This window comes from Dendrobates tinctorius, unplaced genomic scaffold (genome assembly GCF_039654945.1).
Source record: "Dendrobates tinctorius isolate UK_male_01 unplaced genomic scaffold, ASM3965494v1 ptg000029l, whole genome shotgun sequence".
NCBI lineage: Eukaryota > Metazoa > Chordata > Amphibia > Anura > Dendrobatidae > Dendrobates > Dendrobates tinctorius.
In genome coordinates this window covers 9151945-9175135 of record NW_027361697.1, presented here as the reverse complement: position 1 = coordinate 9175135, position 23191 = coordinate 9151945, and the positions used below count along the sequence as shown (strand labels likewise).

The window sequence follows — 23191 nt, the reverse complement described above, 5'->3', positions numbered from 1 at the left end:
GCTGTAGGCAACCTCCCTGGATGTGGCCCAGGAGGAAAATTGATGACAAATCAAAGAGACGGATAATACAAATGGTAACAAAAGAGCCCAGAAAAACTTCTAAACAGATTAAAGGTGAACTTCAAGCGCAAGGAACATCAGTGTGAGATTGCACCATCCGTCGTTGTATGAGCCAAAGTGGACTTCATGGGAGACGACCAAGGAGGACACCATTGTTGAAAAAAAATCATAAAAAAGCCAGACTGGAATTTGCCAAACTACATGTTTACAAGTCACAAAGCTTCTGGGAGAATGTCCTATGGTCAGATGAGACAAAAATTTAACTTTTTGGCAAGGCACAACAGCTCTATGTTCACAGACGGAAAAATGGAGCATATCAAGAAAAGAACACTGTCCCTACTGTGAAACATGGAGGAGGCTCTGTTATGATCTGTGGCTGCTTTAATGTATCTGGCACAGAGTGTCTAATGCAAGTAAACAGATAATAAAGTATAACTTACCGCCTCGATCATACGCTTAATTAACTCGATTTCGGCTGTCAAAAATTCAATTTTGTCTTTAAGGTCATTCACCTTCACCTTGTTGAAGAGGGCATTATCCACATCCTAAAAAACATGACTGGGAACATAACTCAGTGGACTGTAAAGGGTGAGGATTATCCTAAAATTAATAGCACCATACTAAAAATAAATATTGAAATCCTGAAATTAATATGAAGGATCTTCCCTAAAACCATCCAGAGCTAAAACACCAGAAAAATATTATGTAAAAGCCACAAGAGGATATGAGAGTCTAAAGGTAAGGTATGAAACTAAAAATATACACTAAGTACCCGATGGATCAATATTGCCGATTTTTCACACTGGTCTTGATGAGAGTGCAGACTGGAGTCAGACTCTCCTGATTCATGAAAGGGGTTTCCACTACTCAGACAATCCCTTCACCGCGTCCAACATAATTCATTGATGACATTTTTCTTGTGGAGTCTAGCAAGAGAAATTGACATGCTGCGGTCTGGAAAGATGCGCCACAAGTCCGTCTCCGTGAGTGATCAGTTGATGTCTGTGCACGCATAACCCGAAATTCTTTCTGGGTGCCGGACAAAAAAAAAAAATTCTCTCTCTCTCTCTCTCCCTCTCTCTCCCTCTCTTTCCCTCTCTCCTTTTCCAGGCTGCGATTCCTTTAAAATTCTTCATTTTGCGGATCCGTCAAAAAAACGGACAGGTGGCATCCATTGTCATCAGTACTAAAACGGATCCGCCATCCGTCCTTTTGGCGAATTTTGACTGATGCAAAAAACTGAAGTGTGAAAGAGGCCTTATACACACACAGCTTGGTTTTTTGGGGTCATCAGTATTGTTTTTTTGCATAGCTTTTTTGGACATAGAGCATGTCACTTTCAGCGCTTTTTCATCATTTCTTCAGAGTTTTTCACCCATTGAATTGAATGCATGAAAAAGCGCACCAAAAACACACACAAAAAAGCAAAACTTGCATTTTTGAAGCAGTTTCTTTCCTGCCAAGCTCTCATGTTTTGCTACAGAAAAAAAAACGCAGCAAAAATGCCCAGTGTGAGCTTAGCCTTACATGTGTGAAGTGTGTGTTTTAATAATGTAACTGAGCTCAGTGGGCTCTGGTTGTGCTGAGCAAGTGTGTTGTAGTAGAGAAAAATGAGTGTGTATATATGTGTAGCTGTGGTGTGTGTGTGTGTGTGTGTGTGTGTGTGTGTGTGTGTGTGTGTGTGTGTGTGTGTGTGTGTGTGTGTGTGTGTGTGTGCTGTTGTTGCTTTGATGATGTAGCTGAGCTGAATGTGTTGCAGCTAAGGTGAGTGTTGTAGATTAACTGTGCATATATTGATTATGTAGCCGAGCGTTGCATATGTATGGTAGAGCTGCGTGTGCACAGTGACGAGCAAAAGGGTAACGTTGTTTTGTTGACTTTCAGGCTCCATATCTCACCATCCACCACTTCTTCTAACGTGAGACTACCATCATTTTATAGACAATCATCTTGGCTCTCTCAAAAATAAATTTGGCTTGCAGCTATTTAGCATATTATTGGTTATGCAGATTCTTTTGATGTGGCTGCATTGTTATTGTTTTGCTCCTAAAAATCTAAATATAAATTTTTATTATTTTGTTAGTATTTGATTGTCTGTTGATATCTTATATCTTATATGGCTTTTCAAAATAGTTAATAACATTTGCCATTCTTTTTGTAGCTGCTCACATCAGGCTCATTTTTGGTGGCCATCCTCTTCTGAATGCGATTTTCATTTCTGAAAAAAAAATTAAATAAATAAATTAAGTCATTTGGTTGTTGGACTGGCAGCTCATTCAGTGGAGAATACATCTCATAATGAGCGAGTATACTCATTGCTCGGGTGATCTCCGAGTATTTTGCCGTGCTCGGAGATTTAGTTTCTGTCAACGTAGCTGCATGATTTGTGGCTGCTGGACAGCCTGAGTACATGTGAGGATTGCCTGTTTGTTAGGGAATCTCCACATGTATTCAGGCTGTCCAGCAGCCACAAATCATGCAGCTGCGTTGACAGAAACTAAATCTCTGAGCACATCCAAATACTCCGAGGACACCCGAGCATGCACGGGAAAACCCAAGTAAGGAGTATACTCGCTAATCACTATAGGACCATAACATATTTTTATATTCATTTAACCTCATTAACAACAGACAATACAATGTGCAGGAGTTTGCCACATATCGGTTCCATGTCATATTTTATTCAGACACAGGAAAGAAAATGATCAAACTCCCGGTACGTTATGGATAAAATTGAAGATTTATTCTTGTTCATGCAAAGTACTACATCTGGGCAATAAAAATGAAAAAAGCATATACAGAATGGGAGGAACAGGGCTAAGCAACAGCACATGTGAAAAAGACTTGGGTATACTAATAGATCACAGACTGCATATGAGTCAACAGTGTGATCCAGCAGCAAAAAAGGCAAATGCAATTCTAGGATGTATTAACAGAAGCATATAGTCTAGATCACGTGAAGTCATTATTGCCCTCTACTCCTCTTTGGTCAGACCTCATCTGGAATACTGTGTCCAGTTTTGGGCGCCATATTTTAAAAAAGACATCAACAAACTAGAGCAAGTTCAGAAAAAAGCGACCAGAATGGTGACTGGTCTGCAAACCCTGCAGGGGTTTGGACCAGATGGCCCAGGAGGTCCCTTCCAACTCTACGATTCTATGATTTAAAAGAAAATATCCAAAAACATTCACCAAAAAGCATTTGGAAAAGAGGGGAAACACAGGAGGAAACAAAACACATATTCACCAGACGCGTTTCGAAATGGTCATGTTTTTAGGCTTGGTTTGAATAAACTCTATACCATGGGAGGAACCTTATATACCCATCAGGTTCATTTGAAAACGTGTGTAACCACCATTTTATTTGAAAATATTTCTGTTCCATCTGAATTAGTAAAATATTTTCTGAAGAATCTTTTCATCGGTGATGGCCTGCAACAAGGACATTTACTGCATGGCCGAAAACCAAACCCCCTTGGATAAAAAGTGAGTTTCCGTCCCAAGATGCCTGTGTCAGCTTTCAGTTAAACCCTGGTGAAGAGGAACCATGATTCCACAAAATACATAGGTTATTTGACTTCCCTAGTGATCATCTATTGTGCCATCACACGCACATCTAATATTCAGTCGCGAGGTTACCAAGGATGCTACTAGCCGGAGAGCCATGATTCTCACCATCCACGCTACTATCAGGACATCGGAGCAGCTTGCAATGCACAGTGCACTGGACCTTGGGGACCACCATACAACGGATAATGTACAACAATAGGAACATTGTGCATCTTTGGATTTAGGACTTTTACCATTAGTAAGTGGAAGCTACCACAATATCCTCTTGGTATAAAGACATTACTTTTATTCTTTTGCATGTGTAGGGGGTGGACTGATCTATGGACCTGTCTGAAGAGGAACAGTGAATGTAAAGGGTGCAGTAAACATACTTGAAGTAAATTTGTATGTACATGAGGGGAGATAGCTAGAAATAGTGACAGTTGGTAAAGTACTGGGTTTTGGCCACTAGGGGGAGACAGAACAGCAGGAAAAGGAGACGGTGCAGTACTAAGATTTGGCCACAAGATGGAGACAGAGAGCAGTGCAGTGAGCAAAGGGCTTAACAGCAGCTTAAGGCTGGGAAACCGCATAGTCATGGTGGGCGGAGTTACGAGGACTCGAGAGAGGAATTCCCAGGGAGGGGAATAAAAGGGGAGAGAGAGTTCCAGAAGGGAGCCAGTCCAGGGGGAGGAACTGAGCAGAGGAAGAGATTGAAAGTGGCAAAGATGAAGAGAGGAAGAGCTCCAGAGGGGACTGGAAGAAGAGACGGTCAGGGGGGTGGCCCAGACAGGATAGCCGCAGGACAGAGGAAGCCTGGGGTGCCAGACAGTTATGAGCTCATTTTCTCGTTCACCTTTGATGTCCGATGAACTCCCTCTGCTGGTGAAAGGAGGTGGTGAAACTGATTTGGATGGGAGAAACCTGTCACCTGAACAGGTGGATTGCAATTGGACATCCGGAATCTCTGAGTGGATATAAGGTAGCCGACGCCCTGTAGGGTTGCTGGTGATTTCTCTGCTCTGAGCTCTGGCCTCCAGTTCAGTTCCTGTCTTCTAAAGCTAAGTTTTTGCTCTGTTATTGTTCCATGAGATTTTGTCTGATTTGCTTAGTTTTGTGTTCAGCTAGCCCCGGCTGGGGCTTTGCTGAATTTCCATTTTTGTCCCTGATCGGTTAATTCTCTTTTGCTCTGTCTTCAGAATATATCGGAGTGCTGATATAGGGATTTTGAAGTCTAGTGACTTCAGGGCCGTTTTTCCTATCAGACGTGTTGAGACATTTTTGGTAGGGTTTTTGCGGATTGCAGCCAGCATCTTTTCTGTCCTTTCCTACCTAGTTAGTTGGGCCCCATCATTTGCTCTGCCTGTCTTTCTGTCTGTGTTTGTGTTTTCATCTGTTTTCACCGTCAATATATGTTGGGGGCTGTCTATTGCTTTGGGGTCTGCTCTGGGGCAGTTTAGATTTCCCCTTTCTTTCTTTAGGCTTATTTAGTTCTCCGGCTGTGACTAGGTGTCTAGGACCACCATAGGAACACTCCACGGCTACTATTAGTTGTTATGAATAGGATCAGGGGTCTGCAATCCGCTAGCTACCAACCTCTCTGGTTTTCTGGACTTAGCTTGTATTTTTGTGTTTTCCTCCTCCGGTGACTCATTCATAACAGAATCACCAGACATACCGCAGATTCTAGGGTACTCAATAGCAGGAAGGAATTGTAAAAAAAAGTGTCAGAATTTTTTTTTATGTATATTTTTTCCTCTTTTTCTCTGGGGCCGTAGGAGGAATTTTTCTTTTCTTGATGGAGATTAAGCAATTGTCTGATCGTGTGGAGCAGCTCGCTGCAGAAGGGTGGGGAATTTCCACCTATTTTGGTCATTCACATGCTCCTGGACCAAAGATTCCTACTCCTGATGTGTTTTTTGGGGATCGGTCTAAATTTTTGAATTTTAAGAATAATTGTAAATTATTTCTTGCCTTGAAGCCTAACTCATCAGGGAGCTCTGCGCAGCAGGTTATAATTTGTCATCTCTTTGCTGTGCAGCAATCACCAGGATTGGGCGTTTTCTTTGACACCTGGTGATCCTATTCTAACTAATGTGGATGCATTTTTTCAAGCCTTGGGGTTGTTGTATGATGAACCTAATGCTATTGATCAAGCTGAGAAAGCCCTGTTGGCATTGAGCCAGGGTCAGGATTCTGCAGAGTCATACTGTCAAAAATTCCGAAGGTGGGCGGTCCTTACTATCTGGAATGATGGTGCCTTGGCAGCTCTCTTTCGGAAGGGTTTGTCAGAAACTGTAAAAAGATACTATGGTGGGATTTCCTGTTCCCTCTGGTCTTGACGATTCTATCTCATTAGCCAGTCAGGTTGATCGGCGTTTACGTGAACGTAAAATTACACGAGAAATGTTGCCACCTGTTGAACAAATGTCTGAACCTATGCAATGTGATAGAGTTTTGTCTAGGGCGCAACATCAGGAGTTCAGAAGGCATAAAAATTTTTTCTGTGGAGATGCCTCTCATATTATTTCTGTCTGCCCTAAACGAGAGAAACATTTTGCACACACATTTGCTGTGGGTGGTGTTCAACCTAAGTTTCTTCTGGCAATTACTCTGATCTGCTCCCTGTCCACATTTTCCGCTAAGGCTTTTGTGGATTCAGGAGCGGCTCTGAACCTGATGGACTTGGATTTTGCTAAATGTTGTGGGTTTCCTATGACACCTCTGTGGATGCCTATCCCTTTGAGGGGTATTGATGCTACTCCTTTGGCGAAGAATAAACCTCAGTTTTGGACCCAGGTGGTAATGCGGGTCGCCCCAGACCATCAAGAAAATTGCAGATTTTTGGTGTTGCATAATTTGCATGATACCATTGTTCTGGGATTTCCCTGGTTGCAAATCCATAATCCAGTTTTGGATTGGAAATCTGTGTCTGTGGTGAGTTGGAGCTGTCGGTGTGCTCTTAGTGACGCTCCTGTTTTCTCCACCTCTCCCCAGTCGCATGATGTTCCTGACTATTTGGCTGATTTTTATGATGTATTTAGTGAGAATGAGTCTGCGTCTTTGCCTCCTCATAGGAGTTATGACTGTGCAATTGAGTTGAGCCCTGGGTGTAAATTTCCCAAGGGTCGACTTTTCAATTTATCTGTACCCGAGCACGACGCTATGTGATCTTATATTAAGGAGTCGTTGGAGAAGGGTCATATTAGACCATCCTCTTCACCCTTGGGTGCTGTTTTTTTTTTCATGGCCAAGAAAGATGGTTTATTAAGGCCTTGTATTGACTATCGTTCCCTCAACAAAATTACTGTTAAATATCAGTATCCGTTACCCCTGATTTCTGATTTATTCTCCAGAGTTAAAGGTGCTTGCTGGTTTACCAAGCTTGACCTCAGGGGGGCGTATAATCTTATTCGCATTAAGCATGGGGATAAATGGAAGATGGCGTTTAATATTCCGGAGGGACATTTTGAGTACCTGATGATGCCTTTTGGGCTCACTAATGCCCCTTCTGTCTTCCAGTGCTTCATGAATGATATCTTCCAGGACTTTGTGGATAAATTTTTGATCATCTATCTGGATGATATTTTGATCTTTTCCAGGGATTGGGACTTTCATGTGGAACATGTTCGGACTGTGTTCCGGATTTTGAGGGAGAATTTTTGGTGTACAGAGGATTTCATTTTTGGGATTTATTTGGTCTCAGTCAACTATTGAAATGGACCCGGCCAAGGTACAAGCCATTTATGATTGGGTTCAGCCCATTTTTTTGAAGGCCCTCCAGAAGTTTTTGGGTTTTGCTAATTTTTATCGTAAATTTATAGCTAATTTTTCTGGTATTGCAAAACCATTGACTGATTTGACTAAGAAGGGTGCTGATGTGCTGAATTGGTCTCCAGAGGCTGTTTCTTCCTTTCAGGAGCTGAAGTGGAGGTTCACTTCTGCTCCGGTTTTGCGGCAACCTGATGTCTCACTCCCGTTTCAGGTATAGGTGGACACTTCTGAGATTGGTGCAGGAGCTGTTTTGTCCCAAAAGGATCCTGTAACATCTAAAATGAATCCCTGTGGTTCCTTTTCCCGAAAGTTCTCCCCATCCGAACGCAACTATGATGTGGGGAATCGGGAACTGTTAGCCATGAAATGGGCATTTGAGGAGTGGAGACATTTTTTGGAGGGAGCTAGACATCAAGTTGTGGTCCTCACTGACCACAAGAATTTGATTTACCTTGAGTCGGCCAAACGCTTGAATCCTAGACAGGCTAGGTGGGCCTTGTTTTTCACACGTTTTGATTTTGTGGTCTCTTTTCTTCCGGGCACTAAGAATGTCAAGGCAGACGCCCTCTCTAGGAGTTTCTTTGCTGATTCTCCTATTGTGACCAAGCCTGCTACCATCTTAGGTGAGGGGGTAGTTTTTTCTGCTATCTCGCCCAATTTGAGACGTGCTCTGGAAGAGTTTCAGGAGGACAAACCTGAGTGTTGTTCCATTGGAAAACTGTATGTTCCTGACCAGTGGAGGAAGAGAGTAATGTCTGAAGTTCATTGCTCCGCATTGGCTGGTCATCCAGGTATTTTTGGTACTAGAGATTTGGTGAGTCGGTCTTTTTGGTGGCCCGCCTTATCTTGTGATGTCAGGAATTTTGTGCAGTCCTGTGGGACTTGCTCCCAGTCTAAACCTTGTTCTCGCTCTAGTGGGTTGTTGATGCCTTTGCCGGTGCCCAGGAGGCCATGGACCCATATTTCAATGGATTTTATTTCTGATATGCCTGTCTCTCAGAGAATGACTGTTATCTGGGTAATTTGTGATAGATTCTCTAAGATGGTCGATCTTGTACCACTCCCTAAGTTGCCAGCTTCCTCAGAGTTGGTGCCCTTGTTTTTGCAGCAGGTGGCTCGCTTGCATGGGATTCCTGAGAACATTGTATCTGACAGAGGAGTTCAGTTTGTTTCTAGATTTTGGAGGACTTTTTGTTCCAAGCTGGGAATGTAGTTGTCCTTCTCCTCTGCGTTTCACCCTCAGACCAATGGGCAGATGGAGAGAACAAACCTGACTTTGGAGTCGTATTTGAGATGTTTTATTTCTGCTGATCAGGATGATTTGGTTTCATTCTTGCCCTTGGCCGAATTTGCTTTAAATAATAGAGCTAGTTCTGCCACTTTGATGTCACCTTTTTTTTGTAACTTTGGGTTTCATCCTCGATTCTCTTCAGGGCAGGTGGAGTCTTCTGCCTGTCCAGGTGTTGACACTGTGGTGGAGAGAATGCACCAGATTTGGGACCAAGTGGTGGATAAGTTGTCTCTCTCCCAGGAAAAGGCCCAGCGGTTTTCCAACCGGCATAGGACCATTGGTCCCCAGTTTAAGGTGGGTGATATGGTTTGGTTGTCATCAAAGAATATCTCTATGAAGGTGGCTTCTCCAAAGTTTAAACCTAGATTTATTGGACCTTACAAGATTTTGGAGATTTTTAATCCGGTCTCTTTTTCGATTGGCTCTTCCTGTTACATTTAAGATCCATAACGTGTTTCATAAGTCTCTGTTGAAGAGGTTTGTGCCAGGAGTTCCTGTGGTGGCACCTCCAGATCCTGTATTGGTTGAAGGTAATGTGGAATATGAGGTTGAGAAGATACTGGATTCTCGTCTGGCTAGACGGAGACTCCAGTTTTGGTTAAGTGGAAGGGTTATGGCCAGGAGGATAATTCTTGGGTCTCTGCATCCAATATTCTTGCCGAAAGATTGGTTCGTGCTTTTCATCGGGCCCATCCTGATCGGCCTGGTGGCATGGATGAGGGTTCGGTGACCCCTCCTCAAGGGGGAGGTACTGTTATGAACTCATTTTCTCGTTCACCTTTTATGTCCGATGAACTGCTGGTGAAAGGAGGTGGTGAAACTGATTTGGATGGGAGAAACCTGTCACCTGAACAGGTGGATTGCGATTGGACATCCGGAATCTCTGAGTGGATATAAGGCAGCCGACGCCCTGTAGGGTTGCTGATGATTTCTCTGCTCTGAGATCTGGCCTCCAGTTCAGTTCCTGTCTTCTAAAGCTAAGTTTTTGCTCTGTTATTGTTCCATGAGATTTTGTCTGATTTGCTTAGTTTTGTGTTCAGCCAGCCCCGGCTGGGGCTTTGCTGAATTTCCATTTTTGTCCCTGATCGGTTAATTCTCTTTTGCTCTGTCTTCAGAATATATCGGAGTGCTGATATAGGGATTTTGAAGTCTAGTGACTTCAGGGCCGTTTTTCCTTTCAGACATGTTGGGACATTTTTGGTAGGGTTTTTGCGGATTGCAGCCAGCATCTTTTATGTCCTTTCCTATCTAGTTAGTTGGGCTCCATCGTTTGCTCTGCCTGTCTTTCTGTCTGTGTTTGTGTTTTCATCTGTTTTCACCATCAATACATGTTGGGGGCTGTCTATTGCTTTGGGGTCTGCTCTGGGGCAGTTTAGATTTCCCCTTTCTTTCTTTAGGCTTATTTAGTTCTCCGGCTGTGACGAGGTGTCTAGGACCACCGTAAGAACACTCCACGGCTACTATTAGTTGTTGTGAATAGGATCAGGGGTCTGCAATCCGCTAGCTACCAACCTCTCCGGTTTTCTGGACTTAGCTTGTATTTTTGTTTTTTCCTCCTCCGGTGACTCATTCATAACACCAGACGGATGGACTCTGACAGGTTTAGCGCTGTGGTGGTAGTCCTAGGGCAGCCACAGCAATAGAGCCGCGAGGGACGTCATTACAAAGGCAAGAAGGAAGGTGAAAGGTACCCGGGCCTGTGTGTACGGAGGCTGTCGTGTTGCTGTGGTCGTCGGGAGGACAACAAATAAAGAAGACCTGTTGAACATGCATCGGTTTATGTCTCCAGTCTGTTTGCGGCGCAAAAAGGATCCACCCCCCCCAGTCGGAACACGTACCTACACATGCCCCATCTGATATTTATTGATTTCCTATCTGTTTTATTTCATGAATTCATCATCTGAGCATATACTTGCTTTTTGCATTGCAACAATATATCTACGGTAGTTTAGCAAGTGGTATTTTCTGTGCTAGTGCATCCCGCCCAGCATTCACACATGGCTCATCTATTTAAGTGGTCCAGCTACCTCGGTTACCTTTGCCTGCTTTATCACTTTGCCTATTTATTTTATCTATAGAAATTAGTAAGTGGTCACAGTTTTCAGTGCTACACCCGATCTTCTTTCCTGCTCAGTACAACAGAAATTAACGGGCAGCAACAACAGTATCACATTTACACTTCAACATGTAGTCCCAAAGCATGGACAGCCATCAGTACAATAAGATGTTTCCTTTAATTGAAGCAATTGCCCTCTTGTCAAAACCAGAGAATATGCATATGTGATACCCCAGAGTCCGGTTATCACAGTGACATTACCTCCCTCTAATGGGTACAGTCATGCTTGGAGGCAGAAAGGGACCCCTATGCTAGGCAGCATAGATTAAATCACAATTTCCTGCTGCAGGTCAGAAAAGGGAGATGCCTTTTAAATTCTGGCCAGCAGAGGGGGTTGGTGAGTCAGCTAGAAGTCAGCTGAGGGAGTTGTCATGGAAACTAAACAGCTGTGAGGAGAAAGGACAGTTAAACGTGAGGTAAAGCGATCTTTCTGGAAGATCCTGTCAGAGGAAGACAGGGAGCTGATCTGAGAGGAGCTCGATAGGCAAAGCTGATCTGTGAAGAGGGAAAGGACAAGAGCAGAGACTGAAAGACTCTAGGGAAGCTAAAATACTACATATAGCAGACCCCTGAGTGAAGCGCTAATAAAGAGAAAAGGGACATCCTAGGCTAGTCCTAGGCTGACAGGAGCTGTAAGTCCTGATAGCTGAATCTGAAAGTACAGAGGATTGTAAATTCCTGTGCACATTGATCACCTGAGGGCACGGCAGCGGATAAGGAGCCCGGGGCCGACAGTGAAGAGAATGGTACCCATGGAATAGGCTCACGCTGACAGCTGTACAGGTTAGTGAAACCATCACGAATAGAGGGTCGCAGCATAGTTATATACAGCGGAGACCCACACAGAAAGGCAGAGAGAGAGTGATTGCCTACACCAGCAGGAAGCTTCGTCCCACTGAGAGGAACCCCAACAACTACAGTTCCTTTAAGCTGGAGTTCCTCAACATAGTCTGGGCAGTAACAGAGCGCTTCAAGCACTACTTGGCTTCCGCAAAGTTCACCATCTACACGGACAATAATCCGCTAACCCACCTTGAAACGGCAAAGCTCGGGGCACTTGAGCAGCGATGGATGGCCCGGCTGTCCAACTATGAGTTCACCATCAAGTACAGAGCAGGACATAAGAACGCTAATGCAGATGCGTTGTCCAGGATGCCTAATTCACCAGATGGGGGAGAAGATCCAAAAGAATTTGAAGAAATCAAGTTACCAGCCTTCCACCGTCCAATTGCAGCCCAGCGCTCTCAAGGAGTGAGGAATAAGCGCTTTGTCGCACGAGAGGTAACGTTGAATCCATTACCCCATCATGAGTGGGCAGAGACACAAGACAGTGATCCAGCTGTTCGCCTAGTAAAGGAGTCGCTGGCACAAGCAGATGCACACCCTGGTCCAGATGACCGACAGGAAGCACAGCAACTATGGAAGGAGAGAGGCAAGCTGTTCATCTACGAGGGTAAACTGTGTCGGCGGAACATCAATTCGCGCACACATGAACTGGTCTGGCAGGTGGTAGTCCCGAAGAGGGATGCACCAATGGTCTTAGAGGCGTACCACAATGAAGCAGGACACATCGGCTGGAAGAAGTTGGAAATTCTACTTCGTGAAAGGTTCTACTGGGTTGGCATGAGGAGTTCCATTGAGAAGTGGTGTCGAGAATGTGGCCCATGCAACCTGCACAGAAAAGACCGAAACAGCCGGCAAGCCCCATTACAGCAGATCATCACAAAACAGCTGCTTGAACTGGTAGCCTTGGATTACATGAAGTTAACTCCAAGTAGGAATGGCTACACCTATGCTCTCACCATCGTGGACCATTACTCAAGGTTCTTGGTAGTTGTGCCTGTTAAAGAACAAAGCGAAGACAGCAGCCAAGGCATTTCAGCAACACTTTTCTCGACCGCATGGATACCCTGAACAAGTGCTCACCGACCATGGTCCAGCCTTTGAGGCAGAAGTGTTATGAATGAGTCACCGAAGGAGGAAAAAACAAAAATACAAGCTAAGTCCAGAAAGCCGGAGAGGTTGGTAGACCCCTGATCCTATTCACCACAACTAACAGTAGCCGTGGGGGGTTCCTACAGTGCCCTAGACCCCTCGTTCACAGCCGGAGAACTAAATAAGCCTAAAGAAAGGGGAAATCTAAACTGCCCCAGAGCAGACCCCAAAGCAATAGACAGCCCCCAATATGTATTGTCGGTGAAAAGCAGATGAAAACACAAACACAGACAGAAAGACAGGTTGAGCAAACAATGGGGCCCAACTAACTAAATAGGAAAGGACAGAAAAGATGCTGGCTGTAATCTGCAAGAAACCCTACCAAAAATGTCCCAACCGTCTGATAGGGAAAAAAGGCCCTGAAGTCGCTAGACTTCAAAATCACTATATCAGCACTCAGGTATATTCTGAAAACAGAGCAAAGAGATAAACTGATCAGAGACAAAAATGGAGCTCAGCCCGTCCCAACAAAGGCAGGCTGAACACAAAACACTAAGCAAACAGACAAAATCTCATGGAAAAATAAGAGCAAAAACTTAGCTTTCAGTAGACAGGACTAACTGGTTGCAAGAGCTCAGAGCAGAAAGGATCACCAGCACCCCTGTAGGGCGTCGGCTGCCTTATATCCACTCAGTGATTCCGGGTGTCCAATCAGGCTCCACCTGTTCAAATGACAGGTTCTTCTCAACCCAATCAATTTCACTACCTCTCTTCACCAGCAGAGGGAGTTCATCAGACATCAACGGTGAAGGGGAAAATGAACTCACAACAGTACCTCCCCCTTGAGGAGGGGTCACCGAACCCTCATCCACACCACCAGGATGATCAGGATGGGCCCGATGAAAAGTACGAACCAATCTTTTGGCATGAATATTGGATGCAGGGACCCAAGAATTATCCTCCTGGCCATAACCCTTCCATTTAACCAAATACTGGAGTCTCTGTCTAGCCAGGTGAGAATCCAGTATCTTCTCAACCTCATATTCCACATTACCTTCCACCAATACAGGGTCAGGAGGTGCCACCACAGGAACTACTGGCTCAACAAACCTCTTTAACAGAGACTTATGAAACACGTTATGGATCTTAAATGTAACAGGAAGAGCCAATCGAAAAGAGACAGGATTAAGAATCTCCAAAATCTTGTAAGGTCCAATAAATCTAGGTTTAAACTTTGGAGAAGCCACCTTCATAGAGATATTCTTTGATGACAACCAAACCATATCACCCACCTTAAACTGGGGACCAATGGTCCTATGACGGTTGGAAAACCGCTGGGCCTTTTCCTGGGAGAGAGACAACCTATCCACCACTTGGTCCCAGATCTGGTGCATTCTCTCCACCACAGTGTCAACACCTGGACAGGCAGAAGACTCCACCTGCCCTGAAGAGAATCGAGGATGAAACCCAAAGTTACAAAAAAAAGGTGACATCAAAGTGGCAGAACTAGCTCTATTATTTAAAGCAAATTCGGCCAAGGGCAAGAATGAAACCAAATCATCCTGATCAGCAGAAATAAAACATCTCAAATACGACTCCAAAGTCAGGTTTGTTCTCTCCATCTGCCCATTGGTCTGAGGGTGAAACGCAGAGGAGAAGGACAACTGAATTCCCAGCTTGGAACAGAAAGTCCTCCAAAATCTAGAAATAAACTGAACTCCTCTGTCAGATACAATGTTCTCAGGAATCCCGTGCAAGCAAACCACCTGTTGCAAAAACAAGGGCACCAACTCTGAGGAAGATGACAACTTAGGGAGAAGTACAAGATGGACCATCTTAGAGAATCTATCACAAATCACCCAAATAACAGTCATTCTCTGAGAGACAGGCATATCAGAGATAAAAATCCATTGAAATATGGGTCCATGGCCTCCTGGGCACCGGCAAAGGCATCAGCAACCCACTAGAGCGAGAACAAGGTTTAGACCGGGAGCAAGTCCCACAGGACTGCACAAAACTCCTGACATCACGAGACAAGGCGGGCCACCAAAAAGACCGACTCACCAAATCTCTAGTACCAAAAATACCTGGATGACCAGCCAATGCAGAGCAATGAACTTCAGACATCACTCTCTTCCTCCACTGGTCAGGAACATACAATTTTCCAATGGGACAACGCTCAGGTTTGTCCTCCAGAAACTCTTCCAGAGCACATCTCAAATCAGGCGAGATGGCAGAAAGAACTACCCCCTCACCTAAGATGGTAGCAGGCTTGGTCACAACAGGAGAATCGGCAAAGAAACTCCTAGAGAGGGCGTCTGCCTTGACATTCTTAGTGCCTGGAAGAAAAGAGACCACAAAATCAAAACGTGTGAAAAACAAGGCCCACCTAGCCTGTCTAGGATTCAAGCGTTTGGCCGACTCAAGGTAAATCAAATTCTTGTGGTCAGTAAGGACCACGACTTGATGTCTAGCTCCCTCCAACCAATGTCTCCACTCCTCAAATGCCCATTTCATGGCTAACAGTTCCTGATTCCCCACATCATAGCTACGTTCAGATGGGGAGAACTTTCGGGAAAAGAAAGCACAGGGATTCATTTTAGATGTTACTGGATCTTTTGGGACAAAACAGCTCCTGCACCAATCTCAGAAGCGTCCACCTCTACCTGAAACGGGAGTGAGACATCAGGTTGCCGCAAAACAGGAGCAGAAGTGAACCTTCGCTTCAGCTCCTGAAAGGAAGAAACAGCCTCCGGAGACCAATTCAGCACATCAGCACCTTTCTTAGTCAAATCAGTCAATGGCTTGGCAATACCAGAAAAATTAGCTATAAATTTACGATAAAAATTAGCAAAACCCAAAAATTTCTGGAGGGCCTTCAAAGAAGTGGGCTGAACCCAATCATAAATGGCCTGTACCTTGGCCGGGTCCATTTCAATAGTTAACGGAGACAAAATAAATCCCAAAAATGAAATCCTCTGTACCCCAAAAAGGCATTTCGATCCCTTGACATACAGGGAATTCTCCCTCAAAATCCGGAATACAGTCCGAACATGTTCCACATGAGAGTCCCAATCCTTGGAAAAGATCAAAATATCATCCAGATAGATGATCAAAAATTTATCCACAAAGTCTCGGAAAATATCATTCATGAAGCACTGGAAGAAAGAAGGGGCATTAGTGAGCCCAAAAGGCATCACCAGGTACTCAAAATGTCCCTCTGGAGTATTAAACGCCATCTTCCAATTCATCCCCATGCTTAATGCGAATAAGATTATACGCCCCCCTGAGGTCAAGCTTGGTAAACCAGCAAGCACCATTAACTTTAGAGAATAGATCAGAAATCAGGGGTAACGGATACTGATATTTAACAGTAATTTTGTTGAGGGAACGATAGTCAATACAAGGCCTTAATGAACCATCCTTCTTGGCCACGAAAAAAAACCAGCACCTAAGGGTGAAGAGGATAGTCTAATATGACCCTTCTCCAACGACTTCTTAATATAGGATCGCATAGCCTCGTGCTCGGGTACAGATAAATTGAAAAGTCGACCCTTGGGAAATTTACACCCAGGGCTCAGCTCAATTGCACAGTCATAACTCCTATGAGGAGGCAAAGACGCAGACTCATTCTCACTAAATACATCATAAAAATCAGCCAAATAGTCAGGAACATCATGCGACTGGGGAGAGGTGGAGAAAACAGGAGCGTCACTAAGGGCACACCGACAACCCCAACTCACCACAGACACAGATTTCCAATCCAAAACTGGATTATGGATTTGCAACCAGGGAAACCCCAGAACAATGGTATCATGCAGATTATGCAACACCAAAAATCTGCAATTTTCTTGATGGTCTGGGGCGACCCGCATTACCACCTGGGTCCAAAACTGAGGTTTATTCTTCGCCAAAGGAGTAGCATCAATACCCCTCAAAGGGATAGGCGTCCGCAGAGGTGTCATAGGAAATCCACAAAGTTTAGCAAAATCCAAGTCCATCAGGTTCAGAGCTGCTCCCGAATCCACAAAAGCCTTAGCGGAAAATGTGGACAGGGAGCAGATCAGAGTAATTGCCAGAAGAAACTTAGGTTGAACACCACCCACAGCAAATGTGTGTGCAAAACGTTTCTCTCGTTTAGGGCAGACAGAAATAATATGAGAGACATCTCCACACAACACAGAAGTGTTCCAGGAGTTCTGTAACATGTACGGTTGCAAGAAAATCAGAACAACGCCGTACCATCCACAGACAAATGTGTGAGAAGATGAACCAGGTGGTAATTGACTTATTGAAGACCTTACCTCTGGAAGATCGAAACCAGTGGCCAGAGAAGTTGCCAGATCTGGTAGATCTATATAATCATATACCGGTAAACTCCACCAATTGCACTCCGGCCTACTTGATGAGAGCAAAAAGGAAAAAAATCTGGCACTCCCAAATGCAAAAATTAGAAGTTCTTCTTTATTATTCACTGCTTAGTAATCCACATGATATACATTCAATATATACGTAACGTTTCGGTCACTATTATGGACCTTCTTCAGACATGTGGAGCTGTGAAAATCGCCACGTGCAGGAAATAATGCGCTATAAGTTATGTGCTGCCATATAAAGAAATGCGCTCTTTATATGGCAGCACATAACTTGTAGCGCATTATTTCCTGCACGTGGCGATTTTCACAGCTCCACATGTCTGAAGAAGGTCCATAATAGTGACCGAAACGTTACGTATACATTGAATGTATATCATGTGGATTACTAAGCTGTGAATAATAAAGAAGAACTTCTAATTTTTGCATTTGGGAGTGCCAAATTTTTTTCCTTTATGTTATATTGGGACTGGTATCCTGTTCTGAGCACCCCTCATCTGTTTCCGGAGTGACGTGTCTTTTTTGTTATACTTGATGAGAGCAAGACCTGGCAAGTTACCCATTGATTTAGACATGGGAGTCTTAACACCAGAGACAACATCACCAGATGCAGACTGGAATACAGAGCGGCAACAACAATACCGCAAAGTACAAGAATGTGTGGAGAAAAGTTTGTCCCAAGCAAGACAGAAACAGGAAAGAAATTGCAACCAACACGCCCCTGCAGTTCCCTTGACACCAGGAGAACAAGTACTTAAAAGAAAGAGACGAGTTCACAAACTAGATGACCAGTGGGAAGCAGAGCCCTACACCGTGATACCTTCAGACTTTAATAACACCAAAGTATGTATCATCAGCAAAGATGGAGGAGAAACATTCGAAGCAGTCTCAAGAGATCATCTAAAGATGTGCCCTGATCAATTGAAGGACAAGAAAGAAGTCCAAGACACTCCACAACCCATAGTAGAGGTGGAAGAAAAGATCCATACTATACTTGGAGAATTTCCTCGGATGTGGACACAAGTAAATCACCCAATAGTAGTACCAATACTAACCTTTCATCAGCCTACTGCACCAGATGAAGAAGAGACTCTAAATGAAATGGCTCCAGTAACAGATACCACATCTGCAGAAGAATTCGGAAATCTGTCCCCTGCTAACGGCGAATCTGACAATCTTATGGTGAGTCTAGGAGTAGAGAGAAGGCAGTCTAGAATACCTATCTTACACAAGTCTACATATAGCGTAGTGACTAATGCACCAACAGTAGACATCAGAGAACAGGTAAGGTCATCAGAAATACCTATACTGCGTAGATCCACTCGTAGTACTAGAGGTCAAATCCCTGCCCGTTACAGAGATTACGTAATATAAATAAAGTAATAAGAATGTATAATAGTAACTGTTAAGCATGAGAGCCTACAGAGACTTACTGTATGAACCTTTTTTAAAATATTAACGTCACGCAAGGTCCTGTTCCTTGCCGGCTTTCAGCTCCTACACAGCGCTTCTGTCGATGTGCAGCGGTGTCATTTTGCTAACAAGGTGGGCGATTGACACCGGCCGGGGCATCGTCCTTTACCTGCCATCACATTAGGGGCACTTCATCATTTAACCCTTGATACTGATTTTGGATATATTTTTTACTTGGATTACAACGGGACATTTCTTCAGCACAAGGACCTTTGGCTCCCAGTGGAAGCAGCTACTGTGCGCACTTAGCCTTGCATTGGGACTACAGAGCACCGTCTCAACATGGCCCTATCCTGGTGTTGAAAGGTACTTGTCTGGTTAATATAATTGTGTGCTCCTTTTTTTTTTTTTCTTTAATTATCCTGAGTTTATTTCTCTAGGCACATTAGTGCTCTATCTTTGTTTATTATATTTTTTATGGGCCTTGCATGTTATATTTTAGGACGTTTATCTTCGGACTTTAGGACACATTTTTTAGCGCAAATATTTATAATTATTATTTTATTGTTTAGACAAAGAGGTGGCTTTGTCTTTTTATTTGCTGCTTTTGTGTTCCTCACGCAGCGCCCCAAGCTAAGTTATCACCATTTTTACTATTTATTTAATATCTTTGCCCTGGGACTACAGCCCTACCTGTGGAGGGCTACAACATCATAGCTGCGCCCAACATCCATCCTAGAGAAGCAACACCGCAGCGCTGGTCACCTCTGACTAGAATACCACAGGTGGCATCACGTATTTCACCATCTAATAACTTTATTTTCATTTTTACCACATAAATACCACACAACTTCCCCTATTTTATTACTGGACGCCTCTGGGCCACGGACGGGGTCGCCGCCGCCATGACCCCGTCCCCCATGGAAGTCAACGGGCCCGGTACAGAGTACCCCCAGGCCCCGCGGGGCGCTCCACATATAACATTTCCAAGGGTTTTTTTTTTATCACGTGGTGCTTACTTGCTTTTGAAATCATACCTCAAACCTTTTATATCACTAACTAGTTGATCCACTTGACGACGTATGTTGTTAATGTATCGCAGAAAAATGCTTTCAAGGTTTCCACTTTGTGGTTCCACTCTCTTGATTTGCTCTATTTCTTCTTGCAGAAGAGTCCATTTTGTTTCAAGTTCCTTCCCTTTTTGCTCCAGGGAACCTACCTATTGTCAAAATATAGACAATGTCATTACATTTTTGTGATCTGCAGTGTGTAGTATACATCGACATGATTGCATAATAATTAAAGGGAACCTGTCACCCCCTCCAGGCGTTCTTAACCTTGTGCAGCACTAATGCTGAATTCTGTCAAGGTGGCTCTTTTACTTAGCGTCCCTTCCACCGCAGAAATAATCGTTTTTAAAATTGGTCAAAAATACCTGAATTTTGACGGGGGGGCAGGTCTTTCCCCCTCTGATACAGACGCCTCGCATCTATCTCTCATTTCTTCCTTCAGTTTGCTCCGCCTCCTCAGCATTCTTTTGAAATCCTGACGCCTGCGCTGTACTATATTTTCTTGGGCATGCGCAGTAGTTAAGCTAAAGTTAAGTACTTAAGCTCTCATGCCCAAGATTCTCAGCCCCGCAGTGTGAATAAATCGTAAGCGACTGCGGGGCGGGATCTCTGGCCGCGCGTCCACGCAGGCGCGATAGGAAGGCCAGGATATAATGTGACAGCACGGGCAGCTTATATTTTTTTGCATGCCCAAGAAAATATAGTACAGCGCAGGCGTCAGGATTTCAAAAGAACGCTGAGGAGGCGGAGCAAACTGAAGGAAGAAATGAGTGATGGATGCGAGGGGTCTGTGTCAGAGGGGGAAAGACCTGCCCCCCGATCAAAATTCTGGTATTTTTGACCAATTTTAAAAACGATTATTTCTGCGGTGGAAGGAACTCTAAGTAAAAGGGCCACCATGACTGAATGCAGCATTAGTGCTGCACAAGGTAGCTCTTTTACTTAAAAAAGCCTGGGGGGGGGGGTGACAGGTTCCCTTTAAAGGGAATCGGTCAGAATATTTTTGCTAAGTAATTTGAGAGCAGCTTAATATAGGGGCAGAGATCCTGATACCAGCAATGTATTACAGGGTTGCTTGCTGCAGTTTTGATAAAATCATTGTTTTCTCTTATGTCAATGTAGAGTCGGTGGTGGGGTGCCGAGCTGGGGGGGGTGGTCCTACTTTTATACCGCGCAGAGATGACAACAGAGACACGATGGAGGCAGATTCTGGGTGCAACAGGTCCAAGTTTATTTCTTCACTTGCCGTCCGACTGACGGCACACCTCGCGGCCCTCCGTTTCCAGAGCCGCTTCTCACACCGTACACTGGAGACGTGTCTGCACACACCGTCCCCTCCTTTACTGTCGACGCTCCTGACAGTTCCGTCACTGTGGCCGCCTTAGGCCCATTAACCAACAGCGCTTCTACTGCTCAGTCGTCGTGTCACATACGGTGTCTTACACCCAGTACCTCGTCTCAACTGCGGTCCTTTCCTGTCAGGACCACCCCCCTGACGTCCTCTCTCCTCAGTCCCCCTGGTCTGGATTCTCCTCAGAGTGCACAGACTGTCGTAGTCCTCCTGTCACTTGAGCTCCCCTGGGGACTGGAATCTTCTGGAACCCTCCCTCAGAATTTATAGCTCACCCGGTTCCTTGAAACTGTCACTCCAACTGTCACCTCGCCCCCCATGACCAACGGTTTCTAAAGCCCTAAGCTGCTGTAAAGTCCTTCGCTCACACTCCACCCTGCCATCTAATGGTCATCCCAAGGTACTGCACGTCCACTACACTTTCCTAGTTGTTTCCCCACTGTAATCACTGACTCCTACCTACACTGTGCAAACCTATCTTTCTTCACTCTGACTAGTCCGTCCGTCCGTCAGGTCACCTTCCCTACACTCCCCCTTCCTTTGTCCATTGTCGTCCTCGACAATCGTCATCCCTGCCTTCGTCGTTCTGAATCTACACCTACATTCTGTTGTCGGACCAGAAGTTGAGCCAAACCCACTATCTGCGGGGGCCGAACCATACTGGGAGCACTATGCTGTGAGCAGCCTACTGCTACTCACCAGCACGCACGCCACATGACAACGTCTTTCAAATTGGGCAAGGTACACCCGTATTCTCTCTACGGCGTGTATCTTTCCCCTACTCTCCCCTACTGTTACCTTTCACTATCCGGTACGCCATGATCGAGGCCACTCACCTACCAGATCATTGCCGGCGCCCGCCTTTCCTTCTTCAGGGGTGTCCGTGGTGTTGGGGACCTGACCTAGGACGGCTGTCTTTCTCACGTCTTCCAACTCATTTTCCTTCTTTCAATTACATGTCATGGTCGGCGTCCCGGTCTCCCAGACCTCCTCAACTCTTAGATCCCTACCGGATCTCACACTTTCCTTTGGTCCCGCAGACCTTCCCTTACCCGGACCTGTTGCATTTTACTTTGCATATTATACATCATACAACTTTATAATAGCACAAGTACCCCATTTTTTTATAATTTTTTTTTTTTTCCGTTTTCTTTTGCTCATTTTAAAACCAACATATAACAACATAACATTGCATGTCTTCTTTCTCCCCCCTTCCTTGGACATGGACACTCCCTCTCTTCTAAGTATCCCCGCTCTGTCAGTCTAACAAGTAAACACAAACTATCCTGTAAGAGGAACATAGAAAAACAGACATAAAAATCACAGATAAACATTTCTTTTTTTTTTTAAAAGCTGACCGCGAACTGTCCTTTTGACCTGCACAACGGTGCAACGAACTCCTGACAGTTCAATCCTCCTTTCGGTGGTCAGTAGTATGGGACCCCACAACCGTGGAGCTCCCAGGATGCAAGAAGTGTCCCTTTCTGCAAGATAGTATAAACGAGCCGTCCCGGGGGTCGTGCAGCCGCCATGCCAGCCTCTCCCCTCTCATGGAGCAGGTTCCAGACTTCCTGCCCCCTGGCCCTCTTCTTCTCTATAACTCCTGCGACCCAAACAGAGGGTCCGGCATGAGCCCTGGAGTCCGGTGGGCGGGACTTAACCGAGGAAGGACGTGGATCAGAGGCGGCCGATGATTCCTGCGGCTCAACAGCCGCTGGGGCCAGGTGGCAAATTGGGACAACCGGGTCCTTGGAGGCTGGAATCACAAGGCCCACTAAGTCGGCCGCAGTCGACTTCAGCAGCGGCATAACCGCGGCCTCAGGACAGGCCGCATCCACTACTTCCATTGGAGCCGGAGTAACGGCCGGTTCCAACGACGCAGCTGCTATCAGCAGGGGGAACGCAGCAGCGTCTTCTTTGGATGACTTCCGCACTGGCGGCTCCAGGCGGGGTACCTCAGGGACTTGAGCAGGGGCCTCGCACAACTCTGCATACACCACTGGGCCCGATGTACCCAGGCCTTCCGGTGCGCAGGGGGCAGCGTGCTGCGGCGGAATGATGAGGGCCGCTGGCGGAGGCACTGGTGGTGCCGGGGGTACTCTCACCTTCCCCGGCGCTGTGGCCTCCATCACATCAATACGTGGCTTCACCCGCAGCCTCCGTCCCTCGCTCCACTGTCCCGCGGGTTTTTCCCCTAAACTCGGGGGCTCCGCTGAGAAGTCCTCTGCTGGTATTGGTGGCGGCCGTTTTCGCTGACTC

At 45.2% G+C, this 23191-nt stretch overlaps 1 protein-coding gene across 1 annotated transcript in view; it reads right to left on the bottom strand.

The window, feature by feature from the left end:
* The window catches only part of LOC141085796 (keratin, type II cytoskeletal 6A-like), a 70274-nt gene that overhangs the window by 8386 nt on the left and 38697 nt on the right, over window positions 1–23191 (bottom strand). Inside the window, exons 3-5 of the mRNA XM_073571364.1 lie at window positions 19549–19730; window positions 2230–2278; window positions 501–605 (exon numbers count right to left, since the gene is read on the bottom strand). Of these exons, the coding sequence (XP_073427465.1) occupies window positions 501–605; window positions 2230–2278; window positions 19549–19730 (336 nt within the window). The remainder of the gene's footprint in view (window positions 1–500; window positions 606–2229; window positions 2279–19548; window positions 19731–23191) is intronic.